This window comes from Protobothrops mucrosquamatus, unplaced genomic scaffold (genome assembly GCF_001527695.2).
Source record: "Protobothrops mucrosquamatus isolate PMUCROS unplaced genomic scaffold, P.Mucros_1.0 scaffold31, whole genome shotgun sequence".
NCBI lineage: Eukaryota > Metazoa > Chordata > Lepidosauria > Squamata > Viperidae > Protobothrops > Protobothrops mucrosquamatus.
This window is the reverse complement of record NW_015386415.1, coordinates 996,657-1,013,041: the sequence shown is the minus strand read 5'-3', so window position 1 is coordinate 1,013,041 and position 16,385 is coordinate 996,657. Positions and strand designations below refer to the sequence as shown.

Here is a 16,385-nt window from a genome sequence, read left to right as displayed (position 1 = left end):
TGGCCCGCAGGGGGCGCCGCGCTTTCCCGCGCTGGGGCGGATCCCGCCCGCCTTAAGGGAGCGCCGGGCTCGAGTGCTCGAATTCAGAACCGAGCCGGGAGGGACCCCGGAGCTCCTCTAGTGCCAGCCGCTGCCCAAGCAGGAGGCCCCGCGCCATTGTAGACGGGCGGCCGCCCGGGTCTCTTTCAAAGCCCTCCAGCGATGGGGTCGCGGCGACTCTTTTCCAGGTTGGATTCCCCCCTTCCCCCGTGGAGTGTCCTTCCCTCCTAAAATATGCAGATGATACCACTCTAATTGCAAAAAGTGAAGAGGAACTAAAGAGCCTCTTGATGCAGGTGAAGATGGAAAGTGCAAAAGTTGGCTTGAAACTCAACATTAAGAAAACCAAGATGATGGCATCCGGCCCTCTCAATTCCTGGTAAATAGATGGGGAAGAAATGGAGGTAGTGACAGATTTTATTTTCCTGGGCTCCAAGATCACCGCAGATGGGGACTGCAGCCAAGAAATTAAAAGACGCTTGCTCCTGGGGAGGAAAGCTATGGCAAATCTAGACAGCATACTAAAAAACAGAGACATTACCCTGCCAACAAAAGTGCATATGGTCAAGGCCATGGTTTTCCCAGTTGCAATGTATGGCTATGAAAGTTGGACCATAAGAAAGGCTGAGCGCCAAAGAATTGAGGCCTTTGAACTATGGTGCTGGAGAAGACTCCTGCAAGTCCCTTGGACTGCAAGGCGTTCAAACTGGTTAGGTCTAGAGATCAACCCTGACTGCTCTTTATAAGGCCAGATCCTGAAGTTGAAACTCAAATACTTTGGCCACCTAATGAGAAGGAAGGATTCACTGGAGAAGAGGAAGCAGGGGATGACAGAGAATGAGATGACTGGATGGAGTCACTGAAGCAGTAGGCGTGAGCTTAAATGGACTCCAGAAGATGGTAGAGGACACGAAGACCTGGAGGAACATTGTCCATGGGGTCACGATGGGTTGGACATGACTTTGCAACTAACAACAACTCCCTCGATGTAGAGAGTGAGGAAGAGGAATCTGAGGGAGATAAGCCAACTCTGTTGCCATAGTAACAAGGAGTGAAACATCTTTTAAGTCCAGATCATTCAGATCAGATGCAGAAGTGGCTTGGGCAGACAGCACCTTAATTCACCAAACTGTAGCGAAAAGGAGGACTTCCAGCATCATCAAACTTCCAGGGTTCTGTTTTATGGCCAATGTTGCCTTCCTGTAGAATTGCTTTCTGGGGCTGGTCTGCCTAGTGGGGCTGACACTTGACAAACTTTATATATTTTTATTACATTAGTTAAAATACTTGAGTACTTGACTACTCTTAACTAAGATGCCTTGGTGATGATAACTCAAGCCGATTGCAACACTGTAGAACTATAGCAAAATGTGAGAGAACATGGAAGCTCCAATTAGTCCAAAATACAGCAACCAGGATGTTGATGGGATAACGGTACCTATGATCCTAAGATCATTTGACTTGCTATCTGTTAGCTTCCAAGCTCAATTCAACATGCTGAATTCAACTGCTCTTGAATGAGGTGTTCTGCATTTGTTATATTCACATTACTTGTATTATCCTTGTTTGGTTTCAGAGTGCTCAGAACAATAAAATTGGGGTGGTTAAATATAATAAATAAATTAATATTTTAAGGTCAGCTCTATAAATTTTATTTTATTCTTAGCCATCTTGAGCATTATTTTAATGAAAGACGAGGATAAAAAATAAGGAATAAATAATTCATGCTAAAGCTATTTGTATTGCATCAGTGAAGGATAGAAACAAAACACTTTAAAAATGTTTTTGAGGACTGTTTGCCGCCACCCCCATCCCCCATCAATATAGAACAGGAATCAAAATATTAGGCAATATTATAACTTCCATTTTTCTTGAGAGGCAGAAGTATTTAACGCTACTGAGAAGAATCAGGTAGATTTTAAAGCAGCCTACATGGTCAATGGATTAAACTAGAAGCTGATCCTGATACAGGAGGGGAAGTGGCTTCAGTGACAGTGGTCAGGTTTTGATCCACAAGTTCTTTTCTTCTGGTTTTATCAGTAAGATCAAAAATTCCTCCCAAGAAAACTACAGTTTAATTTAGGGAATATTTATTATACAGGCAGTCTATGGGTTAAGAACATCTGTCTTATAGACCACTCGTACTTATAAATGGACTGCCTATTAGTAAAAATGGCAGATAGCATTCTCTGTCTTCGAGTCAACACACACTGAAGCCAGGCAAGGTTTTCATGAACTGCTGAAGCTGTGTGTTTTTAATACACAAACTGTTTTCAGCAGTTTTCATAAGTATAAGTTCCAACTCACATTGGAAATTTGATTTTAAGGCACACTTGAGAACACATCTCATTTTTAACCTGGGAATTGTCCTTACTGTTGTCTATGGAACTCAGGGTGACAAAACAAAAAAAATCCAGCACTGAAGAGCTGAGCATCAACCAGGTGTCCACACCTGTCCCCGGTAGAGACTTTTTTGGACAAGAATTATCTGTCTAGTTCTGAGCTAAGGTTTGGTTGCCAGGCCCAGATTGTTTGCCTGTTCTCCCTAGTTGATTAGGATTTCAGACGAGGTTCCCCCATTCTAGATAGAAACCAAATTCATGCAGTGTTGAACAGATACAGTCAGAAGATTCTGAAGGGTCTTATTTTGGGGCATCAGCTGCTAGATATACACATAGCTTGCCAAAGCTTCTCTCCTGCAGACTGATGTGGAGGCTTCTAGACTAGAGGCCAGCTTTGCCCAGGTCACGACTTGTGGCTGTAGCCGGGCTGTGATGCAGAGTGGTCTGGTCGACGTCAGGAACTTCGTTGCCTTCTGAAGGAACGGAGGGGTTGTCCATTCTTGGCTGCAGCTCTGGCCTTGCTTGACAGACCGAAGGCCCTGAGAAGAGAGCAGAGGAGTCAGGATGGAGCACAGAAGGACCCACCCGGGTGGGATGATGTCTCGTCTCTCTGTAGGGCTCGGAGCTCCTGTGTTTTATTAATGCCCAAATCAAGTTGAAGCTGCCCAGGCGAGATGAAGACCAGTTGAGCAGCAGCCTCCCACCTGTCTTTTTCAGCAGCATTTCTGTCAGCTCTTTGACAGACACCAGATGGACACCATCTGTACGGATACTAGAACTGCTTCTATTGTACAGTTACAGCAACAGAATCCTGCAACTCTTGAGTGTGCCTCCCTCCCTCCTCCCTGCCTCTAACCTAAAGAGGGTCAAATGTGAGCTGTTTTCTCACATTACATCCTGCAGATTTCCCCTTCTTCAAGGTTATTTGCACAGCCCATTATAGTTGCCAGCTCTTGAACAAAAATATCATGTCTCTCTCCTCATTTGCTAGAGAGTCACAGGCACCAAATAATGAAAGTGCTACAAGGAGGCAGAATGCTGCTGATAAAAAAAATCCCTAATCCTAGGAGCAGTTTGTCAGAGGAAGCCCTTGGCAGAGGGCCATTTCCCTTCCAGGATAGGTTCAGGGCAGCCTTTTGGATTCTGCTCCCCTCCAGCCTTCCTTCAGGGAAGAAGCCCTCCCTTTGCCACACCCTACCAACTCCCCCCCCCATTCTTCAGCATGCACGCACACACACGGACACACATGCGCACACACAGCCATTGACTAAGAGGGAGGCATTTCCGTTTTTTACTGTAACATGAAATGCAACCGCACCTATAGCATTTTTCCTACTTCTGGTTTTTGAGCCAGGAGGAAAGTTCCAAATGGAAGACCAGGACAACAGACGGACCCTTTCAACAACCCTGCAGATGCATCCATGGAGTGTGGAGTGCTTTTATAGGGTAGAGAAGCCAAAGGATCCGGGGAACAAGGAAGAGAAACGTACCAAAGTAGCTGAGGATGACAGGCAGAAACACCAGGCCGTGCAGCGTTCCTAGGAGTGTGATGATGAGGTTCAGGCGGAAGAAGAAGAGTTGGATCACTTGAGCCTTAGCAAATGCCAGGACCACAATGCCTGGCAAGTTGGTCATTGCCACACCGGCAAACACCTACAAGAAGGGGAAGGGCACTCAGAGTGGTGGGAATCAGGGCTGCTCCTAGGAATCTCAAGGGAAGAAGTCCCTTGCCCTGGAGAACATCGGAATGGCAGATTTGAGATCACCCACCAGCACCACAGGTAATGGGAGCAACGGCTGACCCCATGGCTGCAAACTGAGAAGTGAGAGTCCCATTGATCTCATGGTCATGCACAGCTAAGGCCAACCAGGCAATTGGGAAATAGCTGCTCTTTTGGGAAAGCTGCGCTTGGCAGCTTCTGAAGCCTAAGCAACGTAGCTAGTGAACTTCAGGCAAGAGACCAACTTGGCTCAGAGCCTCAGTCCCTGGAGATGCCCAGAGGCAACAGCTATCGGAGCTGCCATCTCCAATTCCAGTGCCCACAATACGTGCCATTTGTGGCACACACATCCCTCCATCCCAGCTTACTTGGCACCATTTTTGCCTCTTTCTCCTTACCGCACTTCCCATGTTGATTGTGGCTTCTCGGGAGCGTTCTAGTTTGGTAGATTGTTTGCTGATAGCAAATGAGTGGGTGATGTGGGAGACAAATTCCACAGAGATGCCCACTGCCTGCAGGAGAGTGGAGCAATTAGTAATGAAAGCACATCTGTTGCATATGCCATTGTTGTTCACCCATGCAAGAGTATTGCCAATCCTTTTTGTGGGAGAAGAGACAAAAAGGATCAGGGATTCTGCTATCTGAATTTTATTTTTTTTCAGCTTCAGAATGCAAATTCTGACTGAATGTTTGGAAAAGCTTCCTCAGAGCAATAAATCTAATTCTACAGAGAAACGGTGGGTTCCCCTTCACTTGATAGGTTGAAGCAGAGGGTGGAAAGGAATGCCTGGCTCAACAGCAGTAATTCTGAGACAGATCTAGGACTCCTAGTGAATCACCACTTAAGTAGGAGCCAGCCGTGTACTGCAGCTGCCAAAAAAACCAATGCAGTCCTTGGTTGCATCAACAGATGGATAGTATCAAAATCACATGAAGTATTAGTATGACTTTATGTTGCACTGGTAAGACCACACTTGGAATACCATGTCCAGTTTTGGTCACCATGGAACAAAAAAGATGTTGAGTCGCTAGAAAGAGTGCAGAGGCAGCAACAAAGATGATTAGGGGACCAGATGCTAAATTATATGATGAACAATTGCAGGAACTGGGTATATCTAGTCTAATGAAGAGAAGGACTAAGGGTGACATGATAGCAATCTTCCAATATTTGAGGGGCTGCCACAGAGAAGAGCGCGTCAGCCTCTTCTCCAAGTCACGTGAGGGCAGGACAAAAAAGGTGGTGGATGGAAGCTCATCAAAGGGAGATTCAACCTAGAATTAAGGGAAAATTCCCTGACAGAACAATTAACCAATGAAACAGTTTGCCTCCAGAAGTTGTGGGTGCTCCATTGCTGGAGGCTTTAAAAAAAAGATTGGACATTCATTTGCCTAGAATGGTATAGGGTCTCCTGCCTGAGCAGAAGTTGGACACTAGAAGACCACAATGTTCCTTTCAATCCTGTTACTCTTGTTCTATTTCTAACATTTTGGCAGCAAAGGCACACACAAAAATCAAGGCTAGAGGCTGGAAAAGCCCAAAGGGGCAGGCCAAACATCGTACATTGTGCAGAGCAGAGAGGTACCAAGACAAATGAAGAGGTGCAGTAAGTTTAGGGTAAAAGTAAAAAATTAATATGAAAGGAAAACCTAACTATTTCACCCTCTGTGTGAAAGACTGTGACTGAGGAAACCAAACAGGACTGGAATTGGCTTAGCAGGAGCTGCTTAAGATCTCCCAGCAGCTGCAGATAAGGGGAAATCCTTGAAGACAGAGAAGTGGAATCTTTGCAGACTGTAAGAAAAGTGAAGCTCTGCCTCCTTTGCAGCTCTGGGACAATAAAAAAAGTCAAAAACCATGCATCAGTTTGAGAGCTGCCTTTCCTGCACCGAAAGGGATCCCACACAAAAAGCTTCCACAGAAAATAAAAACAGTTCCCAGAGTGAGTTTTTAAAAGGCACCATTCTACAGATTTCATACATTTGGGGAAACACTGATGCTGCTTTTATTTTCATCTCATTTTTGGGAGGTCAGTTTCTCCCTCTGCATGCAAATGTCCTTTTCCCTGTAATATCCTTCACCTCCAGAAATCTCCAGTGAGGACCCTGGAAGAGGATACTCCAGAAAAGCACTACGCATAACCAGTGCAGGCTGCTTATTTTTAAAGCTAGGCACATCTGGCAGGACTGGTCCCAGCATGCCATTGGTGCCTCTTCCCTCCCCCTGCACACCGCCATGATGATCATCCCCAGGAAAGATGGGCTTACTGTGACCAAGTTGATGAGGGAGACGGCATTGTAGGAGATTCCCCAAAGATTCATGGCACCCACAGTGTCCACAATAATCATGATGATGGTAAGCAGATTAATGAAGGCTGAGCGCAGGTCCAGGCCCAGCAGGATGTAACAGACTGCAAAGGTGGGCACCAGGCACAGGGCCAAGTTGATGATGCCAACGGTGGTGATAGTCAGGTACTGTTCATAAAACACATAGGTGATTCTGTGGAAAGAGAAGCGGTTCCTGGAAAAGCCCACCACCCTCCCTGAGAAGGGAGATTAATCATCTAGTTTAAGCCCTACCCAGTTCAACCACAATATTTATAGTGTCCTTGACAGATAGTTATCCTGTCTCTACTTAAACACCCCAGGGAAGGAGAGTCCAACAGCTCTCAAGGCTGTTTCCTTTGGTTCAACATCAGAATCAGAATAGAGCTGGAAGGGACCTTGAAGATCTTCTCGTCCAGCCCCCTGCTCAAACAGGAGTCCCCAGGGCTTTTTTTTTCTCATAGAACGCCCAGAACGGAGTTCCGGTGCCTTTTTTGGATGGAACCTTGTAGGGTAGGCAAGGCGGGTTGTATGACGTGTGTGAGTTCCGGCACCTTTTTTTTTTTATGAAAAAAAGCACTGGGAGTCCCTATATCATTTCAGACAAGTGGCTGACCAATCTCTTCTTAAAAACCTCAAGTGATGAAGCGCCCACAATGTCTGAAGGCAAGCTGTTCCACTGGTTAATTATCCTCATTGTTATGAAGTTTCTCCTTAATTCCAGGTTGCTTCTCTCCTTGATTAGTTTCCATTCCTTGTTTCTTGTCTTGCCTTCTGGTGCTTTGGAAAATAAATTGACCCCCTCCTCTTTGTGGCAGCCTCTCAAATACTTGAATACTGCTATCATGTCCCCCCTAGTCCTTCTTTTCTTTAGACTGGCCATTCGCAAATCCTGCAACCGTTCTTCATATGTTTTAGTCTCCAGGCCTTGGATCATCTTAGTTGCTCTTCCTTGCACTTTTTCCAAACTTTTTCCTAGTGTTGAACCAAAATCTACTTCCTTGTAATTTAATACTGTTTCTTGTTGTTTTAGGGAATAATTTTGACAATCCTCCACATGACAGCCCTTCAGGGATCTTGGAGAGTTGTTATACCCTCCCACAGTCTTCTCTACACTTCAGCTTTCCTCATATTCTGTGATCCTGTCTCCAGGCCCCTCTTGCATTGACTGCTCTCCTTTGCAGCATCTTTTCTTCTTCAAGATTGTTCTCACTGACCTCAACTTTTCTATCTGAACTGCTATCTCAGAGTGACAATATACCGCAAAGGAAGGGACTGAAATTGTCCAAATGTTGTGTGTCTGTCATCCTCAGCTGGATTGTCCCTTATCTCAACCTGCATGGTTCTTAGGAACTTCCATGCAAAACAGTGCATTGAGGTCAGTCCTTTGAGGTTGGCCAGGTCAGGAAACAGGCTCTACACAAAATATCAATATTATTTTATTTACTTGCCTGTTTGTTTATATCCTGACTTTATTATTTTTATAAAGAACTCAAAGCAGCGAACATACCTAATACTCCTTTCTCCTCCTATTTTCCTCACAACGACAACCCTGCAAGGTGGATTGGGCTAAGAGAGAAAGAGCGATTGGCCCAAAGTCCAGTCTCCAGCATTCCTTCTCCAAGGCCTTCGCTGTGGCTCTCTGCCATTTGGCAGCTCAGAGCCTTTGAGCCTCAGGGCCTTTGTTCAGCAGCCATGCCCATTTGCTGGTTCATATCAGTAGAGGATCAGCTTTGGACTCTTCCAAGCAAAAACCAAGCCCGATCACAATTTCATGGCTGGGACAGGCAGCCCTGAAGCTGCCTTAAGAGTAGATGGCTTCCGGATCCTTCTAGCCCCGTGATGAGGGGCACTGCAGCCCTTTCCTTCCTCATCCGCATCCCCCTCCTCCCCATTCTGCCAGGTTTCTCCTTCCTGCAACTTACGTGTATGGGAAGACCTGGAAGTTTGGATCAGTGCCGGGGACTTCCCTCAAAGTAGCTGTAATATTAGCTGCCAACTGCCGCATCGCCTTTAGCGCTGCCGTGTGCTGCTGAGAGTTCCTCAGGGGTGTGTGGTAGGCCATGAACCGGGAAGCTGTTGGGGGCAAGAGAAGCGTTGTTCCATGCCCAGCCCAGTCTTCCTCCAGAAATCACAATCCCACCTCTGAAATTAGGCAGGATGACATAGAACTCAGGACCATTTGCTGCTGGCCCACATCGATAGTGCCTTCCTTCGATGTGGTCTACTCACCCAAGATCTGCCCATCAGAGCCCAGATGCACCGATGTGTCATAAGCTCCAAGGCCCCTGTAGAGGGAGGAAGGGATGAATGCGACAGGAAGGCTGATGTCCCTCTGGACAGCATAGGCAAATGGTGCCAAATGGAAACAGACACGCAAGCCATGTTTGTGGCACTCACCCCTTGGGACAGTTGAGGTTGGGTATGTCATGGAGGAACCAGGGCAGAAATTTGTTGAACTCTTCTGGGTTTGGCCGGAGGGTGCCTTGCAAGCTGCCCATGCATTTGGTGAAAGTGCAGGAAAGGGAGTCTACCAAAAGGAGACAAACTCTTGGACACTGCCCAGAGCCCCCCACACATTTTGCCACCTGCCCTGAAATGAGGTCAACTTTTAGTTTGTCCAATCCTGCCAGTTCCCATCTCTCCCCATGCAGAGTTCCTTACCGATGGTTGAGGGACAGAACTTGCCCTTGTCAGGGCCAGAACTGTAAATGCGGCAACATTTGGTTAAAGGGTTCAACCAGTCAATGAAGTCATCTACCCAGGAAGAAGCAGGAATGGCCAGAAAGTACCTGAAAGCACAAAGATAACTCAGGACTGAGGTCAGTACTGAGGGAAGGTCAGCCTCGACAGAAGCCTTAGCCAGAGACGGCTTTAAACATCTGAGGTGCTTTTGGTGCCTGAGTTTTAATCGATGCCACTCCAGTCTCAGCCAAAGCATCGAGTCTGGGACATGCTGGGCAACCACAAACGTGACTGAGCAGCTTTCTACAGCTCTGTGTCCTACAGGCACATGTTTAAAAGCCATAAGGTAGCCACGCTGTTACTTTGGCTTCAAACACTGTTAGCATCTTTCATATGGAAAATTAAAAACAATGTGTATTTTTTAGTAGAGGGAAGGTGAGCATAATGCAAAAAGTTTAATTTTGAGTTGAAAGCAGCTTCCAAGTGGCTTACTTCTCAGGGAACCTGGTGGCTATTTGGATCTTCTGCATCATGGAGTTATTATTACACCCAGAACTGGAACAGATGCCATTCATTCCGGGCACTGTGGAGTAGTTGTAGCCACCAGTGGCAACAAAGAAGGTTGGGGCACCCACCATAAAATATTGGTTGAAAAACTGGAAGAACTGCAGCATGTAGGAGTCCTGAAACAGCAAAGAAAAGCAAGGGGAAGTTCAGCCATCCCTTGGCCATATAATCTGCCTTTCTGAACATTTTCCAGAAATGCAGGATTGGTCAGAGAATGCCATTCCCTGGAAGAGCTTCCTTTTTCTGCATCAGTCAGGAGAGAGTGACTGACTGTTCCACTGCCTGAACAAATGGTAGAAGGAATATTAATGTATAAATGCACTGAAATTCTATGTTTAATTGGTGATTTGGTTGGTTTGCTTCATTCATTTCTCACTTAATTTTCTGCATCAGCCATAAACCATCCCAGGTATTGATGCTTAAAATGGTTCAGAAGGAAGGCAGATTTTCTCAGGACAGGCCTCAGACACGGGTAGGGGTGAAATGAGGCTCTCCTGCTGCTGGATCGGCCACTGTCCTCTGCTCACCTGGGGTACCGCCAGTTCTTGCTCCAACCCCACATCGATGTGGAATGTCAGGTAGATGCCAGCACAGAAAAGCAGGGCAAAGAGCAGCACCTAGAGAGGGGAGAAAGTGCCAGAAGGAAAGCTGGGAGGTGGCTCCCCGTTCTGCTCACACCCCGAGGCCCCCTTCCAAGCCATCCCACCCAGGCAGGGCACTCACCACCAGAGCCCGGACCATGCTGCTGCCGAGCAAGGCTGGCGTGTAGATCTTGCGCATGAATGTGCGGAGGAGCCCCTCGTGTGGCTTCACGGAGTCGCACTCAGCCAGGCGGAGGCAGCAGCAGAGATCGGCCCGAGAGGCCTATGGGCAGAAGGATGGAGAGCTCATAGCTGGCTCCGCGGGAGAGACACCCCCAGGAGCAGCTCAGCCCACCCCCACGCCCTGCAATCGACCCGACCTTCTGTCTGCGGATATCGAGGGACATCAACGCCACAAAGAGTGACATCTGGAGCAGGAAGACGAAGAAGACTGCCAGGGCTGCGGAGAGGGCAAAAGTCTGGACCGCAGGCATGGGGGTCAGGGCCCCTGGAAAGCCAGAGAAAGGGATACAATGGAAGGGATCACATGTGGGGCTCAGGTCAGATGAGGAGGCCCCAGCGTTCAGGACATTTAGTTTTACCTAGTTATCTTCAACACAATGAGCATGAACCTGGACAGACTCTAGGAGACAGGAGGGCCTGGGATGTCTTTGGGGTTGCAAAGAATTGGACACAACTTAGCAGCTGACAACAACAACAACTTATCTTCAATCTGGCTGAGTTTGCATAATTTGGCTACTGATTTTTTTCAGCCTATAATAGTACCCTATTTCCTGAGTTAACCTAATATGCTGAAATACACATTTTTAAGAATTGCATTCACATGCCACAGAGAGCATCCTCCCAACGCTCCATCCACTTTACCTGCAGTGTCTCCCCCCCAAAAAAAGCTGGTCAAGGCCACCAGGGGGTCATTAGCTATCAAGGGAAAATAGAATCTCTGGGTCAGGATGTGGGGAGAGCTGCCTGATCTTCCTCCGGCTTCACTTACCCAGGAAGAAGCAGACGACTTCAGAGAGGCTGCACAGGAGCATGCTGGGGGCAACCTTGCCCAAAGTGCGCCCAAGATGCTGCTCCGGGGTCTCCCCAGCCGCTGGCTGGGATTGCTGCAATGGCAGGGGAAGGGGGGTGAGATGGGGCCGGCCACAGCAGAAAGACTGCCTGAGCGGCCACTCCAGTCTCAGCTGGGCAACACATACCCAGATTCAGTCCAGTCCAACAAGAGTGGCCTTGCTCCATTTCTCCTCCACACCCCAATTCAAAATGGGAGCTTTAGCTTGTTTTGGACAAACCCCCCATCCTGGGGGATGGGGAGGCACTCGCACCTGGTGTCCCAACACAAAGATGAAGATATTATCAGCACCAACCGCCAACACCAGAAAGGGCACCACTTCGATAATGATGAGGGACGAGGGCAGCCCTACAAAGCTGTAGAAGCCCAGAGATGACAGCACAGCCCCCAGCACCACCACAATGCCTCCCAGAGCAAGGGTCACCTTGGCGTCCACCTGAAAAGAAGAGGGTGAGGTAAAGCCCCAGCCCCAGCAGGGATCCAGGCCCACCTTCTCCTCCCCCTGAATGGCCCGGGGAGCATAAGTGGGCACTGAGGAGGGAAATGCCCGAGGGGTCCCCACAAATTAGGGGAGCAACACAGTAGCCGAAACCTCCCCTCCCTTGGGGTCAGGGAGAAACCCCTTTTCAGCCTGCCTGGGTAAACCAGGCAGGAAACTGACTACATAGGCGAATTCTGCTTTATCCTAAGGCTACTTTAACAGAATCTTGCAAGTCTGAAAGACTTCCTGCCTCCACTTTTAGCCACTTGATCCATTAGGTGGGTCTTTCCTAAGTTTCTTCCTCTGACTGTTAAGCCACTAGGGGCTCCTCCGTCTCTTGCTGATTGTTCCCTGGACAGCATCTCTTTCCTTTCTCTTCCTCGAAGGTCATCCACACACATTCCATTACAGTCAGAGGAAACCAGCCCCAGGACAATTGTGAACTCTGGCCCAGTCAGTTGTTTGTACCCCCAGACTTGCACTGGCCCATGATGGAAATCACACTGAAATGGGACAGCTAACAACAAATGGAGGTGACTGGGGCACAGGCAGCAGCTGTCTCCTTAATCAAATCATTTAGAAATAGCAGGATCCAGTGTGTGTGTGTGTGTGCGCGCGCGCGTGCGTGCGTGCCTGTGTACATGCGTTCCTGTCTGTCTGTCTTTCCATCCTACCAAGATGTTCCTGCAGCTGGAGTATTCTCCGAGGGCCACCGTGATGTATATGAAGATCACCAGGTAGCTGACAGCAAAGATGGGGAGGTCTTCCCACGTGGTTCTGCTCACTTCATCCTCTAGGGAGCGCTGCAGTTGTGGGAACAGAAGGAGAGTTGAATTGGCTCCAGTGGGAAAATCAGATAGCAATAGACCAGTGATGGCGAACCTTTTAGAGACCGAGTGCCCAAAACCGCCCTGCTGCTCCACCCCAGCCTGCCCGGCCCCGCCCACCCCACCTCGCAGGGCCACCCGCCGCCTTCATGGCCTGCCACAGATCGCCCAGTGGCCCTGCAGCACCATGGTGGCCACACCTTCCGCCCGCGCCCTGCAGCATCATCTGCACGCGACAGGGCACAAGGGCGGAGTCTTGTCCCTGCTGCATATGCTTGGCTGTGTGCGAGCCGCGCCTAGGGGCGATTCTCCTCCGGGGGGGCTACTGGTGAGGAGGGGGCCACGGGGGAGGCAGGGCTGGGACAACGGCGCGCGTGCCCACAGAGAGGGCTCCGAGTGCCGCCTCTGGCACACGTGCCATAGGTTCGACACCATTGCAATAGACCAAGCCAGCTCAGCATTTGTAACTTTACACATCCACTTTTGGCTTTTCTTATCATTCTTGGTTAGTTCTGAATAAATGAAAATCAACTGCAAATGGAAGGGAATCCTTAATGTCAACAAAATTAGCTGCATAGTCAAAGAAACAGTATTTCAAAGCAGGCTTCCCATAACTATTTCTTTAGGTTAGTATCAGACTGGGGTTACATTTTTGCAATCTGCTAACCTTGGCTAGTTCTGAGCCTTATTTAATTTTTCATGACGTGTTCGTTCTGCAAAAACATCTACTTGGTTCATTTATGTATTTTGAAAACCTAGAAAATGGGTTCAAAGATACCAACTTAAATATTCTGTGTGAAAAGCCAAAAAGAGTTGTTTAAATGAACTTCATTTTGTTTCTGTTGCTTTGTCCACAAAAAGAGTAAGTAATAAACATCTAGAATTAAAATGCCTGCATTCTTCTGATCTTTATTGGCAAAAGTCCCCAGAAAGAAGATGGAGGATTTGGCGAGCTGGTATCAAAATGACCTCCCTGGAGTTCTTGGATGCCAACTGGCAAGAACTGGCCAGGTCTTTCTTGTTCTCTTAGCATAGAGGTACTAAGCCAGAGCTAAAAATGGCCCTAGACCCAGACAGAGAGACAGCTTAAGCTATACTGATTTCCCAGATAAGCTCCGAGGGCATTGCTACCACTTCTCTCTGTGGGGAAATGGTTGGCCCCAGGCTCTACAGTTTATTGGGGGCTAACAGAAGAAGCCACCTGTATTGGGCAGCCTAAACTGCCACTTTATATGTTTTGAGGTATTGCCCTTCAATGCCCTCTGGAAAGGGGGGGGCAGAACTTCTTGCACCTGGAGAAGTGGCAGCCCAAAGCTTCTCCCCCTACTTGTCTCACTATGAAGGCAAGACAAGAAACAATGGATGGAAACTAACCAAGGAGAGAAGCAACCTAGAACTAAAAAGAAATTTCCTAACTGAACAATTAACCGATGGAACAGCTTGCTGTCAGAAGTTGTGGGTGCCCCATCACTGGAGGTTTTCAAAAAGAGACTGGATAAACGTTTGTCTGAAATAGTAATGAGTCTCCAGCTCGAGCAGGGGGTTGGACTAGAAGGCCTCCGAGATCTCTTCTAACTCTATTATTCTGTGTTCTATGAAGGTTGAAAAAGGAACAACTGTGGCCGTAGCCTAAAAATGAATCAAGCAGAGAGGACAAGTGCCAGGAGTCTCAATGAGATCCCTATTAAAAGGGATAAGGAGGAAGCAAACTGTTAAGAATCAAAGGCCCTACCGAGGAACATCAGCAGGCAATAGACCATGGAGGCTGGCTTTGGAGTGCAAAGAACCCCACCCACCCACACTTGGGACCCACAAGAAGGCCTTGGCAGGAGGGGGGTTATAAAAGGAGTCTTCCTGCTCCTGGAGTCCAGCTTTGGCAGCTTTCCTTTCTCCAGCAACTGCCTGGCTAGCCTAGTGGAGCAGGAGCAGACAGACGGGATGAAGGGAGAGCAATTTCCTTCTTCCATGGAAAAAGCTGTGCTGTGGCCTTCAATTTGGTAAATTTCTGAATATTCAGTTTAAAAACTGAGCATCTCAGTGGTCATTTGAAAGCGACAGGCCAGTGCTCTTGACTGTCGACCAGGGCTGGGTGTCCCCAACATTGGACACCCAGCTAGCAAGCTGGGGGGGTGGGTGTATGCAGAATCTGCAAACCTAAACAGGCTGCCAGGTGGAGCCAGGGGCTGTAAGTCAGAAGAGCAACAAAGATGATTAGGGGACTGGAGGCTAAAACATATAAGGAACGGTTGCTGGAATTGGGTATGTCTAGTTTAACAAAGAGAAGGACGAGGGGGGACATGATAGCAGTGTTCCAATATCTCAGGGGCTGCCACAAAGAAGAGGGAGTCAAGCTATTCTCCAAAGCACCTGAAGGCAGGACAAGAAGCAACGGGTGGAAGCTAACCAAAGAGAGAAGCAACCTAGAACTAAGGAGAAACTTCCTGACAGTTAGAACAATTAACCAGTGGAACAACCTGCCTCCAGAAGCGGTGAATGCGCCAACACTGGAGGTTTTTAAGAAGAAACTGGACAGCCATTTGTCCGAAATGGTATAGGGTTTCCTGCCTGAGCAGGGGGTTGGACTAGATGACCTCCAAGGTCCCTTCCAACTTTATCATCATTATCATTATTATCAAAGGATGGTTGGGGGTCAGAAATGTGAACTTTCAAACTGCAGAAAACATCCTGCACTCTCAACGTGCTCCTAGTGCAGTAGAGGGCAAGTCAAAGAATATTTTGCTTATTACTCTGTTCCCAACAACCATAAAAATCCCGAAGAAACTAAAAAAATCTTGTTAAAAATGGTTTGTTCCCTTCCAGTGTAACTTGGAGAGCCAGTTGATACGGCAGGAGACCAGAAGGCTGTGAGTTCTAGTCCTGCCTAAGGTGGAAGCAGCCAGCTGCGTGTCTCTGGGCCAGACCTTCCCTCTATTCCAGGAAGAAAATCTTGCCATGGAAACTGGTAGTTGCCAGATGTCAAGTCTGATTCAAAGAGACACACTAACCCTCCAAAGCAAACCTTGATTGCAATAACCCCATCTACATAATTCGCTTTTATTTGAACACTCTGAAAAGGAAACCAGAAGATCTTTCTTAAAATCCATTGACAGACTTCGAAATAATCTTCTGCTTGCACAACTCAGGTTGGAGCAAAATCTTAAGCTAGCAAGAGCAGTGGTCCCCAACCTTTCCGGCTTTGCAGACCAGCCTGGGGGGGGGGGGGTTGTTTCTGACCACCGCTCATGCAAATGGAGCTGTGCACGCAGACTCACTTGTGCAGCCCAGTTGTGAATGGGCTGTGGCCTAATACTAGGCTGTGGCCCAGGGACTGGGGACCCCTGAGCCAGAGGACTTTTTCTTTTTGCCCCCTCAGTGTGGGAAAGACTGGGCCCACAAGACCCATCTCAAAGACAGTCAAATGATGATGTATCCGCTGAAATACATTTGCCTGGAGAGCTTTTTCTGCTTCTGCTGCCTCTCTGGGACCCAGGAAGTTGGTTTGATTGCTGAAAGCAGCTTTCCCCGCACATTTATTATTATTTATTATTTCAATTTATATCCCGCCCTTCTCCCGAAGGACTCAGGGCGGCTCACAACATTATTAAAACAAAGAAAGACCCACACACCCCACCGAATAAAACCAAATTAAAACCAAAATTTTTATGTTGTGATAATTAAAATTTCTAAAAAACCCAGTTTAAAAATCCTCCCTAGGCCAGGCCCGCTT

General features: G+C 47.8%; 1 protein-coding gene across 1 annotated transcript in view; it reads right to left on the bottom strand.

The window, feature by feature from the left end:
- Positions 1–2,762: 2,762 nt before the first annotated feature.
- The window catches only part of NPC1L1 (NPC1 like intracellular cholesterol transporter 1), a 23,550-nt gene continuing 9,927 nt past the window's right edge, over positions 2,763–16,385 (bottom strand). The window contains exons 5-19 of the mRNA XM_015811121.1: positions 12,506–12,634; positions 11,604–11,786; positions 11,270–11,384; positions 10,638–10,765; positions 10,400–10,540; positions 10,204–10,293; positions 9,602–9,792; positions 9,089–9,216; positions 8,825–8,954; positions 8,657–8,712; positions 8,350–8,500; positions 6,368–6,599; positions 4,501–4,614; positions 3,872–4,034; positions 2,763–2,920 (exon numbers count right to left, since the gene is read on the bottom strand). Of these exons, the coding sequence (XP_015666607.1) occupies positions 2,763–2,920; positions 3,872–4,034; positions 4,501–4,614; positions 6,368–6,599; positions 8,350–8,500; positions 8,657–8,712; positions 8,825–8,954; positions 9,089–9,216; positions 9,602–9,792; positions 10,204–10,293; positions 10,400–10,540; positions 10,638–10,765; positions 11,270–11,384; positions 11,604–11,786; positions 12,506–12,634 (2,109 nt within the window). The remainder of the gene's footprint in view (positions 2,921–3,871; positions 4,035–4,500; positions 4,615–6,367; positions 6,600–8,349; positions 8,501–8,656; positions 8,713–8,824; positions 8,955–9,088; positions 9,217–9,601; positions 9,793–10,203; positions 10,294–10,399; positions 10,541–10,637; positions 10,766–11,269; positions 11,385–11,603; positions 11,787–12,505; positions 12,635–16,385) is intronic.